General features: G+C 44.8%; 1 protein-coding gene across 3 annotated transcripts in view; it reads left to right on the top strand.

Annotated features, from left to right (window-relative positions):
- usp32 (ubiquitin specific peptidase 32) overlaps nucleotides 1–21,084 on the top strand; it is a 234,179-nt gene that overhangs the window by 68,214 nt on the left and 144,881 nt on the right. For all 3 annotated transcript variants that reach the window (XM_038814182.1, XM_038814181.1, XM_038814183.1), the window contains one exon: nucleotides 9,933–10,038. In XM_038814182.1, the coding sequence (XP_038670110.1) occupies nucleotides 9,933–10,038 (106 nt within the window). The remainder of the gene's footprint in view (nucleotides 1–9,932; nucleotides 10,039–21,084) is intronic.

The raw sequence follows: 21,084 nt of genomic DNA, 5'->3' as shown, positions 1-21,084 counted from the left end.
CCAATCCAACTTTTAAGTTTGAATGTTTCTGATTGGAGGGAGAGAGCAGCCGGCAGTGTCAATTTCAGCGGCCGGCTCACTTTGATCCAGAGAGGGAAGCTGCTCTCGCTGAAATAATCAGCCGGCCGCTGAAATTGACACAACTGACAGTTGGGGTCCATAAGCCCCCCCCCGCGGTATATCGCGAACCGCGGTATTGCGGAGCGCGGTATAACGGGGGACTACTGTATGACAGAATGGAGGTATCATTCCAAATCAGGATTAGTATGGTTTGGAGGGCAACTTACAGGTGGTAAAGTTGCCGTTTGTCTGCTGGATTTGTCCTTCAAGGTGGTAGAGGTTGAAGGTTTTGGAAAGAATTGTCAAAGGAATCTTTTGACAAGCTGCTGCAGTAGATGGTGGAGAACATTTAAGTTAGTGGATGGCATGCACCCCCTCCCTGCCACTGCCTGCGATGTTGTTGAACGTCACGAGGAGATGGTTAGATTCTCTCATGTTTGGATGATTGTTGTCTGGCACTTGTGTGGCATGACGATTACTTGGCACTTATAAGCCCAAGCTTGAATATTGTTCAGCATGGGTTACTTCAGTAAGTGCAGAGTTACAAATGCCACTGAATGCTGTGCAGTCATTGACAAACATCTGGTTGGAATCATCCCCAAATCTGGCTAAATGTTGGAGGGAAAGTCATTGCTGAAACAGCTGGAGATGTTTGAGCTTGGGCACTGCCCTGAGAAACTGCAGCAATGAGTTGGGACTGAAATAATTGACTTAAATTAACTATCTTCATTTCTGCTAGGTATGGCTCCAACCAGTGGAGAGTTTACCCCAATTCCTATTGCCTTGTTTTGCTAATGCTCTTTGATGCAACACTCAGTCAAATGCTACCTTGATCTCAAGGGAAATTGTTCTTGCCTCACCTCTGGAGTTCAGCTCATTTGACCGAGGCTTTAATAAGGTCAGGACCTGATTGATCCTGGTAGAAGCCAAACTGGGCACCAGTGAGTAGGCTGTTACAGAATAGGCTTGATAGCAGTGTCCGTGATATCTTCCATCAGTTTGCTGATGATTGAGTAAACTAATGGTGAATAATTGCCCAGATTGGACTTGTCCTGCTTTTGTGGACAACAGTGACCTGGGCAATTTTCCACATTTTTGGTTAGATGCCAGTGTTACAGCTGTACCAGAGCAGCTTAGCTAGTGGTGTGCCTGGTTCTGGAGGTTAAGTCTTCAAAATATTACTTTTGTGAACCTTAAGAATGTTTTGTATACACTTTGTCGAAACTGATTAAAATATCCTTGTTATCTTGAGGAAATTAAATTTGAAGACCTTTTAAGTGTGTTCAGACATGTACCTCAAGATTTAAGAACTGGAATTCAATGGCATGCTCTACTGAATAAATACTAGCAGCGTATTTCTGTAATTTGAGTTCAGAAATGTCCGAAGAGAACTCGGATTTTGAAGGATTATGGAACTTTTACAGTCAGTACAGCTATGAGTCAGGACTGCTACAATTAGTGACTTTATTTTATCATTGATCTCTCGCTCTGTTGAAAGGCAAAAAAGGTTTAAAATATGGGATGCAACAATTTTCCCTCCCTGCTCCGATCATCATTAAGTTTTGATGGTTGGCCAATCATTGGCTAATTAGCAAGTTCTAAGAGCCCAGATTTGTTTGGGTCACTGTCCGCGTGGAGTTTGTACATTTTCCCCATGTTTGCGTGGGTTTCGCCTCCACAACTTAAAGATGTGCAGGGTAGGTGGATTGGCCACTCTAAATTTCCCCTTACTTGGAAATAATGAATTGAATACTCTAATTTATGTTAAAAAAAAATGTAACTTTTAAAAATAAGTTTAGCATACCCAATTAATTTTTTCCAATTAAGGGGCAATTTAGCATGGCCAATCCACCTACCCTGCACATCTTTGGGTTGTGGGGGGGGCGAAATCCATGCAAACACGGGGAGAATGTGCAAACTCCACGCGGACAGGGTCCAGAGCCGGGATCGAACCTGGGACCTCAGCACCGTGAGGCAGCAATGCTAACCACTGCGCCACCTTGCTGCCCAGAAAATGTAACTTTTGACCTAAATCATTTTGGGGCCAGCTGCTCATTTTAATATCGTTGACTGTTTTCTTGACTATGGTTGACAGAGACAATAAATAGGAACTGATTACATATTTATTGAAATATTAATTGGAGGGCATTATTTCTATTCTGAAAACTTAGTGGTGAACATATATGGTCGCTCGCCAACTGGATATTTTCTTAAAGGCACTGCGGTAATTTGGCGCGCAGGTTTGGGCAGTCAAAATCCCACCAGAAGTTCTGGTGCAACGCTACAGTGTTCTGGTACACTGTCATAATGTATTAAAAATCTTGCATCAGTGTCCACTTTTTTTGTCTGCTAAATCTTGTCAAATTTTTGTCACACTATTGTTATTTTTTTCATTATAAATTCCTATGCCCAGATGAGCAGTGGAATTGCCTGTTTAAATTTGTCTCTCAATAATTACAGCTTCCTACCAGTCAGTATTATAGAACCTCAGGTTAGCAACTTTTAGCTCTGACATGTACACACTGCAAGTTGATTTTAAGCATTTAATTTTCCTCTTTAATTATAAAAATAATTCAAAGCGTGATGTAAAACTATGAACCGAAAATACATGAACTACATCTTTTAAACATTTAACATGAATTCACCTCCTTATGTGCAATGGCAAGTCAGTTAAGTCTTTCTTACTCTTTGATCGCAGTTGATTATTGATGTATAAAATACTCACTCAGTCTGCTTATTCACTAACCTGGTGTGGTGTTTATTTGTTACATGCTGTAATATTATTACTTCTGGACAAAGTAATTTGACTGATATGAGCCCGAGTACCCAATATGTTTTTTTTCAATTAAGAGGTAATTTTGTGTGGCCAGTCCACCTAGCCTGCACATCTTTGGGTTGTGGGGATGAGACCCACGCAGACACGGGAAGAATATGTAAACTCCACACGGGGAGTGACCCAAGGCCAGGATCGAACCTGGGTCCTCAAGGCCGTGATACAGCAGTGCTAACCACTGCCACCATGCCACCCACGAAATGAGTCTTTATGTACAATCTAGTGGAGAAGGGTCATCAGGTGTGCGCACAATGAGTTCCCAAGAGACGCCTTGAGATTTTCCACTTGGGGATTGAAAAAATGTGCATAGAGTAGCTAATCCTATAATTATGATTGGTCTGGTACTGGGCATTAACCAGGAATAAAAGTACTTTTACTTTGTAAAAAGCAAAAATGAGAAAGGTGGGCTATTGGAAGTTGAGCTTGATTGTCTATTACAAGCAAGCCGTGAGGCTCTGTGGGTACTTGTGAAAATGTTTTAAAAGGGGCATTATACTGCTTTACAGCAATTTGTATAACTCCAACAACCTACAGAAAGATCACTGGGTGTTTTACATAAACTGATGACAGGCCACTAAAGAGACTTAGCAGGAGTGACAAAGTGTGTGCCAAGGAGAAGTGGAAGATTTAAGGATAAAATTCTAGAACATGGGATCTTAGCCTTTGATGATGGGGTTAAAGGATAGGAAAGAATTGCGCAAGAAACCAGATTCAAGACAGCCAGATGAAAGTGGTGTTGAAACGGGGAATGGTATTTCGGTGTTACTGCAAAAATGGCTGAGTTGCCTGTAATTGAGACAATTATGTTGCACATTCCCCTCTCTGAACTTGGAGCCAATCAGATAATTTGCCCCTCTGTTTTTGCTACTAATAACCTTCCATTTATCAAAATTATCCTGCATCTGCCATGCATTTGTCCACTCGCTCAACTTGTCCAAATCGCACTGAAGCATCTCTGCATTCTCCTCACAGCTCACTCTCCCTTGCAGCTTTGTGTCATTTGCAAATTTGGAAATATTCCAGTTATTTCCCCTCATCTAAATCGTTAATATATAGTGTGAATAGCTGTGAAGACTTCATTGGTTTAATATTAGAAATATTGAAAGCGTTAGAAATATTATGATGATAAAGGTAACTCTTGAGCTAAGTTGATACAACAAAGAAGTGGTTAAATTATCGAGTTTTTCAATGTGCCAAGGGAAAAAATAGATGCTGCAGTGTGCGCGCTTGCAACTGAAGTCACAGAACAAGATTGTTGTTATCTTGTGGTGCAACATGTTAATGCACTGATGTATTGTGACAAGAAGTGACAGGACATTTTGTCTGATTTCTGGTCTCAGGGCCATTTGGAAGTATGTTGCTTTTATAAAAGAGATAAAAGGCAATGCTTAGTGAACTCACACTTGCTGACGGTTCAGCAGCAGTAGTGATATATCTTCGGGACATGTTATGGACATTTTGCTTGAGCAGGTTTCTAGTGCGGGGGTACCCATGAAAAAAATGGTCTACAAAGTTAAGAATAGAATATGGTATAATCTTCTAATGTTATTTATGAGGGCTGCAGACATGGCGGATTGGAAATCTGCCTGTTTTTGGTACTGTGAAAGGAACATTTTGTAATAAAAAATTAGAAGTTGGGAGGTCAGTAAACATTAAGATTGATTAACTTTGAACATTGTGTGCAGGTTTTTTGTTGTGTGGGGGGGGGGGCATACATTATACTTCAGTAGGCTCTCCCCCCCTGCATTATCCCTAATATCCCACGCATTGATCATGGATAATCCACCTAATTTGCAGATCTTTGGATTGTGGGAGCAAATCGGAGTACCCAGAGAATACCCATGTAAAACATAGGCGCAAACTCCACACAGTTACCCAAGGCTGGAATCAAACCCAGGTCCCTGGTGCTGAGGTAGCAGTGCTAAAGCACTCTGCCAGTGTGCTGCCCAGAGAACGCTGGTTCATTTGGTACAGTTTGCATTCTCATAACATCAAGCTTGCCCTTCTTTCTGTCGGAATCCTTCAATATATCAGATTTGCAGTGGAGTCATTGCATTAAGAAGTTCGGGGGTATGGAAAGGAATAGTCGTCAGGGGTGTGGATGGATAGAGCATAGGGTGTCCTTATATGCCGATGACTCGTTGTTATACGTGTCGGAACCGAGTGTGTCGATAGGGGGAATATTGTAGTTGCTTCGAGTGTTTGGGTCTTTCTCTGGGTACAAACTAAATCTAGACAAGAGTAAGTATTTTCTGGTGTCTCGGGTGGGGGCAGGGGTGGGGGGCTGCCATTCCGTAGGGCAGGGACTCACTTTAGGTTCCTGGGGGTGCAGGTTTCCTTGGGGGGGGGGGGGGCTCTGCATGTACAACATTTCTAGTTTGGTGGGGAGAGTGAAAGCTGATCTGGCAAAGTGGGACAGTCTCCCTCTGTCACTGGCGGGTCGGGTATAGGCGATTAAAATGAACATGTTGATGCAATTTCTGTTTATTCTTCAATGGCTATCGATTTTCCTGCCAAAGGCTTTTTTTCAGAGAGAGTGAGGGAAGGATTACGTCGTTCATATGGGGAGGGAAGGTGACCAGTGTTAGAAAGGTGCTCCTACAGAGGGGAAGGCAGGCAGGGGGTTTGGATCTTCCGAACCTGATGTATTGCTACTAGGCGGTGAATGTGGAGAAGGTACGGAGCTGGGTAAGAGGGGTTGATTCCCAGTGGGTCAGAATGGAGGAGAGTTTGTGCAGGGGGTCGGGATTGAAAGCACTAGCAACAGAGCCGCTCCCAATAGCCTTGGGGAAGTACTCGGGGAATCCGGTAATAATAGCTTCATTGATAATTTGGAGGCAGTTTCGCCAACACATTGGGTTGGGGGCAGGGTCAAGGGAAATGTCAATTTGGGGGAACCACAGATTTGAGCCTGGGAGGTGGGATGGAAATTTTCAGAAATGGGAGAAGGGGATTAAGACACTTAAAGGTTTGCTTCTCAGGGGTCGGTTTGCAGGGTTGAAGGAGCTGGAAGCGAAGTATGGGCTGGAGCAGGGGGAAATATTTAGATACATGCAGGTTCAAGATTTTGCCAGAAAGGAGATACTGAGCTTCCCGGAGGAGCCGGCCTCCACATTGCTGGAGGAGGTGCTGACAAGGGGGCTGGAGAAGGGGGTAGTGTCAGCAGTTTATGGAGCTATTTTTGAAGAGGAGAAGGCACCAAAGGGAAGGGATCATAGCAAAGTGGGAGGAAGTGTTGGGGGAGGATATGGAGGAGGGGTTCTGGTGTGAGGTGCTCCAGAGAGTTAATGCCACCACCTTGTGCGCGAGGTTGGGGCTGATACAGCTGAAGGTGGTATACAGAGCACACCTCGCGAGGATGAGCCGATTCTTTGAAGGAATAGAAGATGTGAATGAACATTGCGGCGGGGGAGGGGGGGCGCTAATCTCGTTCATATGTTTTGGTCCTGTCCAAAGCTCGAGGATTACTAGGAGGTTTTTAGCGTAATTTCTGAAGTGGTGCACGTGAAACTGGACCTGGGCCCTTGGGTGGCCATATTCGTGGTGTAGGACCAGCCAGGGTTGGAAACGGTGGGGCGGCAGATGTTATAGCCTTCGCCTCGTTGATCGCCCGAAGGCGGATCCTGATGGGATGGAGGGGAACCTCTCCACCCTGTGCCCTGGCGTGGCGGGGGGTCTTGTTGGAATTCTTAACTCTTGAGAAGGTTAAGTTTGAACTGAGGGGAAGGATGGAGGCGTTCTACAATTCATGGGCATTATTCATTATGCACTTTCAAGAACTGGATAACATCGAACATTACTTGGGGGAGGGGGGGGGGGGGGGGGTGGTGTTGATGGTGACTAGAGGTGGTTCCTGATTCTTTTTTGTCATTTGTTTATGTGAACATGCGGGCTAATGTTTGGGGTTTGGTGGGAGGATGGGATCATTATTGATATGGGGATTGACATTTGTTACTGATTGTTTATTGTTGGTGGGTGTAAATTTTGGGAGAAAATGTGAAAAAGGAGGAGAATAAAGAAATATTTAAAAAAAAAGATTTGCAGTGGAGTTTCAAAGTTATCAGGTGAGGTATAACTGAGAAAATAAATATAACTTGTGGAATATTTTGGAACTACCACACCTTTATTATTCATTGAAATAATAGGACACCAATGCTATTTGGTACATTTTTCCACATGCTTTCCTAAGTTCACTTTGTGGTAATTATTGTGCAAACAGTTATGTAATTGTATAGCATTGGAAGTACATTATGCAATATTTGTCTGTTTCTGCAGTTTTAGGATGTTAAACGGACCCAGAGTTTAAGTGGGAAAGTTTTGCCAGTATTTGCTGGCATTTTGAAATTTTACTAATAAGATGACACTCATCTTATTAGTAAACATCCCTTTACAGCATAATTTAAACAATTAAAAATAATTTCCAGGATATGGGAATCACTTACATTGCTGACATTTATAGCCCATCCCAGTTTCCCTTGAGAATGGTATAGTGGGCACATTGCATTGTTTCAGTAATTGTGGTTGAGGTGCTCAAACGATTTTAAATACTGGAATTTTCACTGAGCAACGGATTGCTTTTCCTTCCATAATGTGCCCAGTGAAGAGGACTTAGAAGGAAACTTGGCAGTGATGACATTCCCAGACAACCTGCTGCCTCAATCTTCTGGTTGTGGGAATGATACTGAAATGTGGGAATGAATGATGCCATTTATCCTGTCGATGATGCACACTGTAGCCATAGTATACCTGCGGTGAAGGGGGTGGATGTTTAAGCTGGTGGATGTGGTGTCAATCAAGCAGAGAACTTTGTCCTTGAACATATGGCTCTCTCTTGTTTGAAATGGCATTAACTAGCAATTGAGGTATGAATCTTGAAAGAATCTGACCATCTTGTCATAACATTCAATAGTGTTAACATTTCTCCACCGTCTACATCCTGGGGTTATCATTGACCAGAAACTTAACTGAACAAACCACTTAATTTGTCCTTTAACTTATTAAGCATCTTGAGTGTTAATGCAGTACCACCAAGAACAGATCAGATGCTGTGAATTTTGTCGTGTGTAACATACCCCATAACTCTTGAGCATTTTCATCATTTATAATCAGATGTGTGATGAAATACTCCCCACTTGCCTGGGTTAGTGCAGCTCCAGCAACATTCAAGAAGCTCCAGCACCCAGTACCAATCAACATGCTTGACTGACACTTATGCACCACCTGAAACGTTCACTCCCTCCACAACTGGTGCACAGTGGCAGTCATGGGCGCCATCTACGAGATGTAGCACAGCAACTCCTTTAAAAGCATCTTTTAAACTGTGTCACCTAGAAAATCCAGAAGATGCGTGCAAATGTCAACATCTCCATCTTGACTTGGAATATGTTACAGTTCCTTCACAGTCACTGGGTCAAAATCCTGGAATTTCTTGCCCATCAGCACCTACGACTCCGTGGATCACAAAGGTAGTTTGCCATCACCTTTCTGGGTAGTTAGGGATAGACAATAAATGCTGCTTTTGCCAGAGGCACCCACATCCCATGAACATTTTTTTGAAAAGGAAGTTACTTGTCACCCCAAGCCTGGGTGTTGACCAAGTTTTGCTGCATGTGAACATTAATTTTTATCATCTGAGAAATTGCAAATAGAGCTGAGCAATCTGACCTTGTAATGGAGGTAAGGTTATTGAGGATAGTTGAACCTAAGATGCTGCCCTTAGGAATGCTGCAGCACTCTCTGGGCTGAGCTGATTTGCCTCCAAGTGCCATTATCATCATCCTTTAGCGTTATGACTAGCCACTGGAGTTTTCTCTCTCATCCCTGCAAAGCGTGATAGCATACTCTATGAAATGCCTTGATGTCGAGAGCAGTTCGTTTCAGTTCAGGAATTCAACTTTTTACATCCATGTTTGGCCCAAGACTTTAATATAGCCTGGACCCTAAGTGGCCTTGGTGGACCCCACGCTGAGCATTGGATGCTGGGTGCCACTTAATAGTATTGTTCACAGCTCTATTTCCGTATCTATAGCGATGATGAGAATAAGCTGTTGGGGCAGTAATCGACTTAGTCAGATTTGCCCTTCTTTTTGTGTTCAGGTTATATCTGGACAATTTTCTACATTCCATGGCTGATTGTTGAGCAAGGTGTTCAGCATTACAGGCAGAATGTGGTCAGGGCCTGTGTCCTTTTCCGTGACCAATGCACTGAGCTGTTTCATCTGTGGCATTCTTGACATCTAATGGTGAAAACTGAGCTGGTACTTCTGTTGAAGACAAATAAAGCTAGGTGACATTTGGCTAAAGAGTCTTTGCCAAGTTTAGATTCATCAAGCATTAATTGGGTTATTACTTTTCATTAATGTATGCTTCATTTTGTTGGAAAATTCCACTATTAATCTGACATTGATGAAGATATCATTTTCTGCTCAGAGATAGATGTCCCTGTGTTTTGTGTTTGCTCTCCTCTCCCACCTAGCAGGAATAATTAAGCAATTTTCCCCACAGGCCTCTGCTATTTCTGTGATCTGTAACAAATTGAAGTCTCATTGAACTCTTGACAAATTTAATGAGTGGCTTTATGGAGTAACAGACCATCTCTGAAGTGTGAATTGAGTGAAAAGTCCTTCTCCCATAGAATATTGAATTTTGCCACTCCATTCGAGTACAGGAATAGAGTTACTTGCTGGCCCTATAGCCAAAACATGAGAATTGACTAGTTTGTATTGCTGCCTCCCATAATTGTGCTTTAACAGCATATTAGTTACGTGGCACTTGCTGTATTGTTACCCAGACACATAACTATCTTATCAGTTACTGTTGAGCACAGGTTGGATGGGCAATACTTCAATATACAATGATTATCATGGCTATGATACTTTTAAAGGCAAACCAATAATTAATATTTTGAAACTAAATTATGATGGTTCAAATTTAATAAAATGTTTGCTTAATCTCAATGTACTATTTGGATAAAAGTATGGTTTTGAAATAATTATAGTATAATTTATCAATATGTTGATTTTTGTCTTTATTTCTTTAGGTTATTTATCATTCGTTTGGTGGAACGTCAAAAGGTCTTCATTTTAATAACCTGATAGTGGGGCTGGTCCTCCTGACTAGGGGAAGGGATGAAGAGAAAGCTAAGTGTAAGTATTCCATAATCATCATTATTGTTGTATGTTTAATAAAAATGTTGATTTGCAGATCAAAAACTACTGTGGTAAAGTTTGTACTGTAGGAATTTTTCCTTAATTTGATGATTTTCAAAACCGTGTAGGATTTTGATGTTGAAAAAATATAATATTAAAAGTGGCTTTGGATTCAAGTGAGTAGACGATAAATCTTTTACAACAATGAATAATCATCTATCAATATTCAGCTTTCAGTATTGCCTGTCTTTCATAATTGCAGAGCCGGCTGCACATTTGCCAGTTGTATTCTTTGTAAGTTGGGAAATGATCTTGGAAGAGGATTGCATTGTGCATTGTGAAAAACTTGAGGATAGACAAGTCCCCCGGGCCTGACGGGATATATCCAAGGATTCTATGGGAAGCAAGAAATGAAATTGCAGAGCCGTTGGCAATGATCTTTTCGTCCTCGCTGTCAACAGCGGTGGTACCAGAGGATTGGAGAGTGGCGAATGTCGTGCCCCTGTTCAAAAAAGGGAATAGGGATAACCCTGGGAATTACAGGCCAGTTAGTCTTTCTTCGGTGGTAGGCAAAGTAATGGAAAGGGTACTGAGGGATAGGATTTCTGAGCATCTGGAAAGACACTGCTTGATTAGGGATAGTCAGCATGGATTTGTGAGGGGTAGGTCTTGCCTTAAAGTCTTATTGACTTCTTTGAGGAGGTGACCAAGCATGTGGATGAAGGTAAAGCAGTGGATGTCGTGTACATGGATTTTAGTAAGGCATTTGATAAGGTTCCCCATGGTAGGCTTATGCATAAAGTAAGGAGGCATGGGATAGTGGGAAATTTGGCCAGTTGGATAACGAACTGACTAACCGATAGAAGACAGAGTGGTGGTGGATGGCAAATATTCAGCCTGGAGCCCAGTTACCAGTGGCGTACCGCAGGGATCAGTTCTGGGTCCTCTGCTGTTTGTGATTTTCATTAACGACTTGGATGAGGGAGTTGAAGGGTGGGTCTGTAAATTTGCAGATGATACGAAGATTGGTGGAGTTGTGGATAGTGAGGAGGGCTGTTGTCGGCTTCAAAGAGACATAGATAGGATGCAGAGCTGGGCTGAGAAGTGGCAGATGGAGTTTAACCCTGACAAGTGTGAGGTGGTCCATTTTTGAAGGATAAATATGAATGCGGAATACAGGGTTAACGGTAGGGTTCTTGGCAATGTCGAGGAGCAGAGAGATCTTGGGGTCTATGTTCATAGATCTTTGAAAGTTGCCACTCAAGTGGATAGAGCTGTGAAGAAGGCCTATGGTGTGCTAGCGTTCATTAGCAGAGGGATTGAATTTAAGAGCCGTGAAGTGATGATGCAGCTGTACAAAACCTTGGCCAGGCCACATTTGGAGTACTGTGTGCAGTTCTGGTCACCTCATTTTAGGAAGGATGTGGAAGCTTTGGAAAAGGTGCAAAGGAGATTTACCAGGATGTTGCGTGGAATGGAGAGTAGGGCTTAACGAGGAAAGGTTGAGGGTGCTAGGCCTTTTCTCATTAGAACGGAGAAGGATGAGGGGCGACTTGATAGAGGTTTATAAGATGATCAGGGGAATAGATAGAGTAGACAGTCAGAGACTTTCCCCCCGGGTGGAACAAACCATTACAAGGGGTCATAAATTTAAGGTAAATGGTGGAAGATACAGGGGGGATGTCAGAGGTAGGTTCTTTACCCAGAGAGTAGTGGGGGCATGGAATGCACTGCCTGTGGAAGTAGTTGAGTCGGAAACGTTAGGGACCTTCAAGCGGCTATTGGATAGGTACATGGATTAGGGTAGAATAATGGAGTGTAGATTAATTTCTTCTTAAGGGCATCTCGGTAGCATTGTGGATAGCACAATTGCTTCACAGCTCCAGGGTCCCAAGTTCGATTTCGACTTGGGTCACTGTCTGTGTGGAGTCTGCACATCCTCCCAGTGTGTGCGTGGGTTTCCTCCGGGTACTCCGGTTTCCTCCCACAGTCCAAGATGTGCAGGTTGGGTGGATTGGCCATGATAAATTGCCCTTAGTGTCCAAAATTCTATGATTAACCTAGGACAAAAGTTCGGCACAACATCGTGGGCCGAAGGGCCTGTTCTGTGCTGTATTTCTCTATCTGTCTATTACTTCGAGTATCTTCGGAGCCTCGGAGTTTGGTTCTGCTGTGGAATGCAAAAACATCTTATTGGAGATTATGTTTAATTGAAATATATAATTGAATTTGGGACAATGACACCCAAGTTGTAAAATTATATCACTTTTTAAGAAGGCATATTTAAAGGACCAAGAGTCTGTCAACATTTTTGAAAGCTTGTAATTTAAAGGTTTACAGCACTAAGAAGTAGTATGACAACTGTTATTTCCCAATAATTTAGTCATGTATGTAAATACTACTTGATTAAAGACACACATTCAATTTGCTGAACCCATCTTGCTTTTTTGCCTGTCACCCGGTGTTAGAACATAGTGGGGATGGCACTCCATGATGGTCTCATGAAATGTGCTTTTAAAGTGCTACTTTCTTGGAATTTGAATTTGTTCCAAAATGTGTTTTCATCAATTCTTTTAACTTATTCAGAGGGTTTCTTCCTCATTTCAGTGTGAAAGGTTGGCAATCATATATGTTGGCAATAGACTTCATTTCTCTGAATTGTGGAATATTGCACCCGAGCCTTTTTTAATCTTGGGAAAGCATGGAATTTAATTTTATCCACTTTTCTTTCCATTCAGTAAAACTTAGTATATGTATATGAAGTACCAATCCCTCTTGTAGCTGGAGCAAGAAGATTTTGGAGGATATAGGCAGTTAATTATTTAATTATAAATCAACACTTTAAATAGTTAATTTCCAAAAGGCATCAGTGAATTATGTTGTGAAGTGCACCATATTATAGTAGTCCCCCGTTGGGGTCCAAGACAGCCACCCGCGTTGAATCTGAGCCGCGGATATCCGCGGGTCTAAAAAAAAAACGTACATCCATCACTTTTAGTGTTGCGCTTGTCGATGTTAAAGCGCGACATCGCCTGACCACCGACGGATGAAAAATCAGGGGGAAAAAACCCTGACTTCAACATAAAAAGGTTTGTGAGCGGTGTGAGTATAAACTCGGGTCATTTGGAATTAAGAAGCTCTGTTCCGGTTGGGAGTAAGGCAGGAAACAAAGCGACCGGTTTCCCGGTTGAAGGCAGACTGCCCCCTCCGAAAGTTAGAGTTCGAACTTTTGCAGCAAAAGACAGGCTCCGTTCTGCCAACTGCACGACTCGCTCTACTTTTCCCTTTTTCGTTTTAAGAGTCTGAATCTCCCTGTGGGGCGGCAATAAACCCACGCGTGTGGCCTCTCTCTCTCCCTCTCCCACCTGCTGCAGTGTGCTGTCAGAGCGGGTAAAACAAGGGCACATTCCTCTCCTTGCTGGATACGGAATCTTCAAACAACCTGCAGGCCGGCCCTGTCCTGGGGACAATGGGAAAAGGGACTGACATTCAGCACAGGGCATGGACGCTGCACTTTACCCCATCACTCTCTTTCGCCACCTTTTCTGTGAAAAAAGTTGGGGTCCATAAGCACCCCCGCCGTGTATTGCGGAGTGCGGTATAACGGGGGACTACTGTATCTTGTTTTTTTGGCAGCTTTAATCCACTGGGGACATTGGAACTCAATAGCTATAGAAGTCTACAGGAGGCAATGTGGTTCATCATGTCTGTGCTTGTTATACTAGACTGAGCATTCCAATGCAGTAATCTCCACCTTGACCAGAAATAAATGCCGCCTAACCATTCCTTTGCCCCTAGATATGATTTTAATATGACCATCCCTCATCACTGATTTAACCCAAGCAGAGAGAATTTCCCTAATCACGCCCATCAAAATGTTTAATAGTTTTAAAAGCCTTTACTAAATCCCTTTTACTAGCCTTCTCTACTTCTCTAGGAAATAGTCCTAGAAATGCAACATTCTCCTCCACTTATCTTCCCATCTAAACGTAAAATTCTGTTGGTTTTTTAAATTTCCAAATATATCCTTCCTTGTACTTCTGAAGAATTATGCATTTCAAGCTCCGACTTCCTCTTCTAAATCCTTGGGTACTTTTACCTTGAAGGGGGAAGCAGTGAGCGGCATAGTGGTTAGCACTGCTGTCTCACTGCGCGAGGGACTGGGTTCAATTCTGACCTTGGATGACTGTCTACGTGAAGTTTGCACTTTCTCCTCATTTCTGTGAGCACTTCTCTGGGTGCTCCGGTTTCCTCCCACAGTCCAAAAATGTGCAGATTTTCAAAATGTAATCACCGTTGTATTCCAGATATATTGCTGTCCTTGTTTTTTTTCCCCCTCAGTTTATATTAATAATCTTTATTGTCACAAGTAGGCTTGCATTAACACTGCAATGAAGTTACTGTGAAAATCCCTGAGTCGCCACACTCTGGCGCCTGTTCAGGTACACTGAGGGAGAATTCAGAATGTCCAAATTACCTAACAGCACATATTTCGGACTTGTAGGAGGAAACCAGAGCACCTGGAGGAAACCCACGCAGACACGGGGAGAACGTGCAGACTCCGCAGAGACAGACCCAAGCTGGGAATCAAACCTGGGACCCTGGCGCTGTGAAGCAACAGTACAAACCACTGAGCTACCGAACCATGCAGTTCTTTGTATTTATTTATCTGGCCACTCTGGTAACCTATATCTATCTATTCCTGAGGCTTCTTTTAAACAGTCCTGCTCATTTGTCTCGCATCTTAGGTTTATAAGAGATTGGGTTAAAAAGGACCCTACCACTATTTGGGTCAATATTGAAACAGACCAGTTGGCTTACCCGTTCCAGGTCATGTTATTTGGTGCAAACTTTAGGTCAGGGTCTGCTGGGTGTGCTTGGTGTGAAAATCCTATTATTATTAATATCCTTAAAGTGTAGAGCATGGGGCAGCACGGTGGCCTAGTGGTTAGCACAACCGCCTCACTGCGCTGAGGTCCCAGGTTCGATCCCGGCTCTGGGTCACTGTCTGTGTGGAGTTTTTTTTTAATATAAATTTAGAGTACCCAATTATTTTTTCCAATTAAGGGCCAATTTAGCGTAGCCAATCCACCTGTCCTGCACATGTTTGGGTTGTGGGGGTGAAACCCACGCAGACACGGGGAGAATGTGCAAACTCTTCACGGACAGTGACCCAGGGCCGGGATTCGAACCCGGGTCCTCAGCGCCGTAGGCAGCAATGCTAACCACTGTGCCACCGTGCCGCCCGTCTGTGTGGAGTTTGCACATTCTCCCCGTGTCTGCGTGGGTTTCGCCCCCACAACCCAAAAATGTGCAGAGTAGGTGGATTGGCCACACTAAATTGCCCCTTAATTGGAAAAAATAATTGGGCACTCTAAATATTTAAAAAAAAAGTGTAGAGCATCCGTCAACTGAAAGGGAGATCTTTATTGACTTCCACACTTTCTCTCATTCAGGGCTGCCTGGACTTCCACCAGGTTTTAAAGACCATGGATCTGATACTTTGAGAGGTAGAGGCATTTGTGGGCTGGTCGATATGTTCAATGATGCTTCCTCGTCACCCTTTGAGCAGCTATACCAAAAATTTGACCCCTCGACATTCCTTTTTTTTAAGTATCTGCAACTCGGAGACTTTATCCTGAATTAAACAATCTTGCATCTTAACTTCTCTATTTCCCCGGTGAAAACAATCCTGATTTCTGCTGAGCCTAATCAGTTAATTATCAGGTTTTGTGAGACTTGGTGATCTAGATCCTGTGTTTGTACATTAGGTACTTTGCAGTCTTGGGGGAAAAAGACTTGGCAACTAATATTGATGAGGAGACATGGGATAGTATGTGGGATTATGCCAGTACAATTTTGGTATGTAATAGAACAAAGGAGACTCTGTTCAAGATAATGCACTGTTTGCACATCACACCGGGTTTGAGACTCCGGTTAGCTCCTCCTCTATTTCTCAATGTGCCTAAAGTGCCTGGTAGTTGAGGGTGATTATATACGCTGTGTTTGGACCTGTGTATCCTATTGGTCTAGTGTAGTTAAGGTGCTTGAGAGGATATTTGACAGAGCCTTATAATTCGATCCATCCTAATTCTGGGTCTTTGAGATAAAAGAATTTTTAAAAAAATTATTTTTATTCAGATTTTATCAAAACATAATTTTTGCAAAACCATTAACAACGTTTAGCAAAACAAGGTGAACATTAACATTATATAAAGAAAAATGAACAAGAATACGCAACACCCCCCTTGCTATCTCTGGGCTCGGCACCACCTGCGTGTCTAGGATCTTGAACATTGCCTTAGCGAATCCCTGCCAGAATCCTTTAATAGCCGGGCATGCCCAGAACATGTGGACATGATTCGCTGGGCTTCCTGCACACCTCGCACATCCATCCTCAACCCCAAAGAACTTGCTCATTCTAGTTGCCGTCTGTGTGCCCAGTGGGCCACCTTAAACTGGATTAAGCTAAGCCTGGCACATGATGAAGAGGAATTAACCCTGTTTAGGGCATCTGCCCACAGGCCCGCATCCAGCTCCCTGCGTAGCTCCTCCTCCCACTTGCCCTTGAGTTCCACCACTGGGGCTTCCTCCGCCTCCTGTAGTTCTTGGTAGATGTCCGACACCTTCCCCTCCCCTACCCAGGTGCCGGAGACCACCCTATCGTGTATCCTACTTAGGGGTAGCAACGGAAATGTCACCACCTGTTTTTGTAAGAAAGGCATGTACCTGAAGGTATCTGAAGGCATTTCCAGGGGGCAAATTAAATTTCTCCTCCAGCACTTTCATGCTGGGAGAAGTCGCGTCTATGAACAGGTCCCCCATCCTTTTAATACCTGCCCTATGCCAGCTTTGAAACCCTCCGTCTATCTTGTCTGGGACAAATCTGTTATTGTTGCGTATCGGGATCCAAACTGAGGCGCCATCCACCTCCCTGTGTCTTCTCCACTGGCACCAGATCCTTTGTGCCACTGCCACCACTGGACTTGAAGAATAGCACGCTGGCGAGAATGGCAGAGGTGCCGTTACGAGTGCCCCTAAGCTGGTGCCTTTGCATGAGGCTGCTTCTAACCGCTCCCATGTCGAACCCTTCCCCAATACCTATTTCCTAATCGTGGCTATATTAGCCGCCCCCCGAATGCGCTCTAGATACAGTCTCTTTACTCACGGTGTCTTATTTGCCCATACAAATCCCGAAATGTTCATTTAAAGAAGGACTTGGGGATGAAGATGGGAAGGCACTGGAAGACAAACAATAATCTGGGGAGGACCGTCACCTTAACGGTCTGCACCCTCCCCACTAGTGAAAGCGGGAGCATGTCCCACCTTTTGAAGTCCCCCTCCATCTGCTCTACCAGCCGCAATAAGTTAAGCGTGTGGAGGGCATCCCAGTTCCGAGCCATCTGTATACCTGGGTACCGAAAGCTCTTTACCATCTTAAGCGGAAGCTCTCCCAGTCTCTTCTCCTGCCCTTTAGCTTGGATCACGAACATCTCGCTTTTCTTCTCGTTCAATTTGTACCCTGAAAAATTGCCAAAGCCCCCCCCCCCCCCCCCCCCCCCCCGCCCAGCCCCGCCGCCGCCAGTTCTTTGAAGCCGCAGCGCTATGGCCAACGGCTCTATTGCAAGGGCGAATAGTAATGGGGAGAGGGGGCACCCCTGCCTTGTCCCTTGGTGAAGCCTTAAATACTCGACCTCACCCTGTTCGTGCATACACTTGCTACGGGGACCTGATAAAGTAGGGGCTTTTCACAACTTCATTGAAGCCTACTCGTGACAATAAGCGATTTTCATTTCATTTCATTTCAAGTAGTTGGACCCACCCTATGAATCCCTCACTGACTCCAAACCTTCTTAGCGTTTCCCGCAAGTACTTCCATTCCACCCAGTCAAAGGCTTTCTCTGCATCCATTGCAGCCACTACTTCTGCCTCCCCTCCTTCTGAGGACATCATAATAATGTTTAGGAGCCTTTCTTTCTTCTCCCTATAGGATCTGATAGAAATTAACTCCCTTCTAATAACTGCCTTCAGAGCCTCCCAAATCGTAGTCGCCGTTACCTCTCCCGTATCGTTTGTTTCCAAGTAGTTTTGAATGTTCCTCTTTATCAGCCTACAAACCTCGTCAACCGCTAGCAGTCCCACATCTAGTCTCCAGAGTGGGCGCTGCCTTCTCTCTTCACCAAGTCGCAAGTCCACCCAGTGCGGAGCATGGTCAGAGACTGCAATGGCCGAGAATTCCGTCCCCTCCACCCTTGGGATTAACGCCCTGCTCACAACAAAAAAATCTATACGAGAATAAACTTTTTGGGTGTGGGAGAAAAAAAGAGAACTCCTTCGCCCTCGGCCGAGCGAACCTCCATGGGTTTACGCCCCCACCTGTTCCATGAAACCCCTCAGTTCCTTAGCCGCTGCTGGTCGCTTTGCTGACCTGGACTTTGACCGGTCCAATATAGGGTCAATGACTGTGTTGAAGTCACCCCCCATGATCAAATTATGCGAGTCCATGTCTGGACTTTAACCCAGCATGCGTCTCATGAATTCAATCTGGTTCGGGGCATAGACGTTCACTAGCACCACCCGGGTCCCCTGCAGTTTCCTGCTAACCATTATGTATCTGCCCCCCTTTATCAGCCGCAATACTCCCCGCCTTGAATGCCACCCGTTTACTGACCAAAATTGCTACCCCTCTGGTCTTTGAATCCAGCCCCGAATGGAGCACCTGGCCCACCCACCCCTTTCTCAATCTTGGTTGATCCGCGAGTTTTAGATGCGTCTCCTGTGACATGGCTACGTCTGCCTTTAACCCCTTTAGGTGTGAGAACACGTGAGCCCTCTTGACTGGCCCATTCAGACCCCTCCTATTCCACGTGATCAGCCCCCCCTTTCTCGGCCAGCCACGAGCTCACGTCCCCCGCTTAATCGAGCCCTCCCATTGGAGGACCCCCAACTCTCCATCTGTTCCCCAAAGTTGGCTCCTCTTCTGTCAGTAAAGCAGCATCCCACCCCCCAACAGCCCCACGATCCCAATCCCCCAAGTCAAGCACCAGCTTAACACTAGCTCTTCCCCCCCCCCCATTACGCTTCCGTGAGTCAGCTGACCCCGGGTGCTCCCGCCTCTGTCTCCGATCATCCTGTTGCCTCGTTATTCGAGCCCTTCTCTTCCTATGGAAAGCCCAATTTAACTGCCTTTACAGCCCTCAAAGAATAGTGTTTCTCCCCCCCCCCCCCCCCCCCACCACCCACACACACACACACACACACACACACACACACACACACACACACACACACACACACACACACACACACACACAAGAACGGCTCCAGATGCCTGAAGAGCAGCCGTGAGTATAGGTCCCCTCTGTGGCCAAACTCCACAAAAGCCGAGAGCATGGCCAGATAAACGGGGAACAAAAAAGGAAAGCAGCATAACATAGCTCCCTCCGGCTATCAAACAATTAACATTACTTCCAATCTTATGTTAGGACAGCATCATGTTATCCATCCCTACCAGAGCCTTTCATCCTAGTGTGCCTGTCCTTTAGCTCGAGTCCAACTTTTCCTCTTTGATAAATGTCCACGCCTCGTCCGGTGTATCAAAGTAGTGGTGACAATCTTGATACGTGACCCAAAGCCTTGCCGGATGCAGCAGTCCGAACTTCACCACTTTGTTGTGGAGGGCCGGCTTAGCACAGTTGAATCCAGTGCGCCTCTTGGCCAGTTCTGCTCCCAGGTCGTGGTAAATGCAAATTGCGCTGTTCTCCCACCTGCTGCTCCGCTCTTTTTTAGCCCATCGCAAGGCACGTTCCTTGTCTGAGAAGTGGTGAAACCGTACCACCATAGTCCTTGGCGGTTCATTAGTCTTGGGCTTTCTTGCAAGGACTCTGTGCGCCCCGTCCAGTTCCAGAGGCCGAGGAAATGTCCCCGTCCCCATCAGGGTCCCCAGCAGCGTGGTCACAAATGCACTCACATCCGACCCCTCTGCACCCTCCGGGTGGCCCAGAATTTGCACGTTTTGTCTCCTGGACCTGTTTTCAAGGTCTTCCAGTCTCTCCTGCCATCTTTTATGTAAGGTATTATGTGCTTCCACCCTGATGGCCAGACCAAGTATCTTGTCTCGTTATCCGAGTCCTTTTTCTCTATCTCCTTGATCGCCTTCTCCTGCATCTTCTGGGTCTCAACCATCTTCTCCATTGAAGCCTTCATCAGGGCCAGCATGTCTGTTTTTAGGTCAGCAAAACAACTTCTGAGGAACTCCTGCTGTTCCTGCGACCACTAAGCCCACGCTGCCTGTTCCAGGCCAGCCGCCATTTTGTGTTCCCGCGCCCGTTCCACCCGCTTCTCGGTACTCACTTGTTTCGCCGTCTTACTCCTGGTCCCCTCCATAAAATAAACCGATGCGGGGAGCCTTCCAGCGTTGTTTTCCTGCCGAATTTCACCGAGGAGGAGCCGCTAAAACTCCTTAAAAGGGCCCGTAAGTCTGTTCGCGGCGGGAGCTGCCGATTTAGCGACCTACCCTTGCATGGCCGCCACCGGAAGTTGAGATAAAATAATTATTGACGTTAATGAAAAAAGGCTGTATATCATCCTAACTTTTGCAGCCCATAAAAATATCCCCTGCTTCTGGATCGGTAACAAGTATCATTCAATTCAAAATAGTCATGGAGTGTACCTCTCTGGGACTTTTGACGTCTGTTATTCATATTAAGTTTGATGCATTCCATGAAGTGTGGGACCCCCTATTTCAAATTCATTAGCTCTACCTTGTCTGGCCTAATTCCTGCAGGGATTCCTATGTGTCATATTTTTGGTCTTTACCTCGCTATACATAAAGGTGTGTGGCCTGAGATATTATTCTGCCTTATTTAGGTAGGTATTTAGGGGCTGTTTAGCACACAGGGCTAAATCACTAGCTTTGAAAGCAGACCAAGGCAGGCCAGCAGCATGGTTCGATTCCCGTAACAGCCTCCCCGAACAGGCGCCGGAATGTGGCGACTAGGGGCTTTTCACAGTAACTTCATTGAAGCCTACTCGTGACGATAA

The sequence above is a fragment of the Scyliorhinus canicula genome, chromosome 12, assembly GCF_902713615.1.
Source record: "Scyliorhinus canicula chromosome 12, sScyCan1.1, whole genome shotgun sequence".
NCBI lineage: Eukaryota > Metazoa > Chordata > Chondrichthyes > Carcharhiniformes > Scyliorhinidae > Scyliorhinus > Scyliorhinus canicula.
The sequence above is the reverse complement of the archived record's forward strand: the minus strand, read 5'-3'. Positions and strand labels throughout refer to the sequence as shown.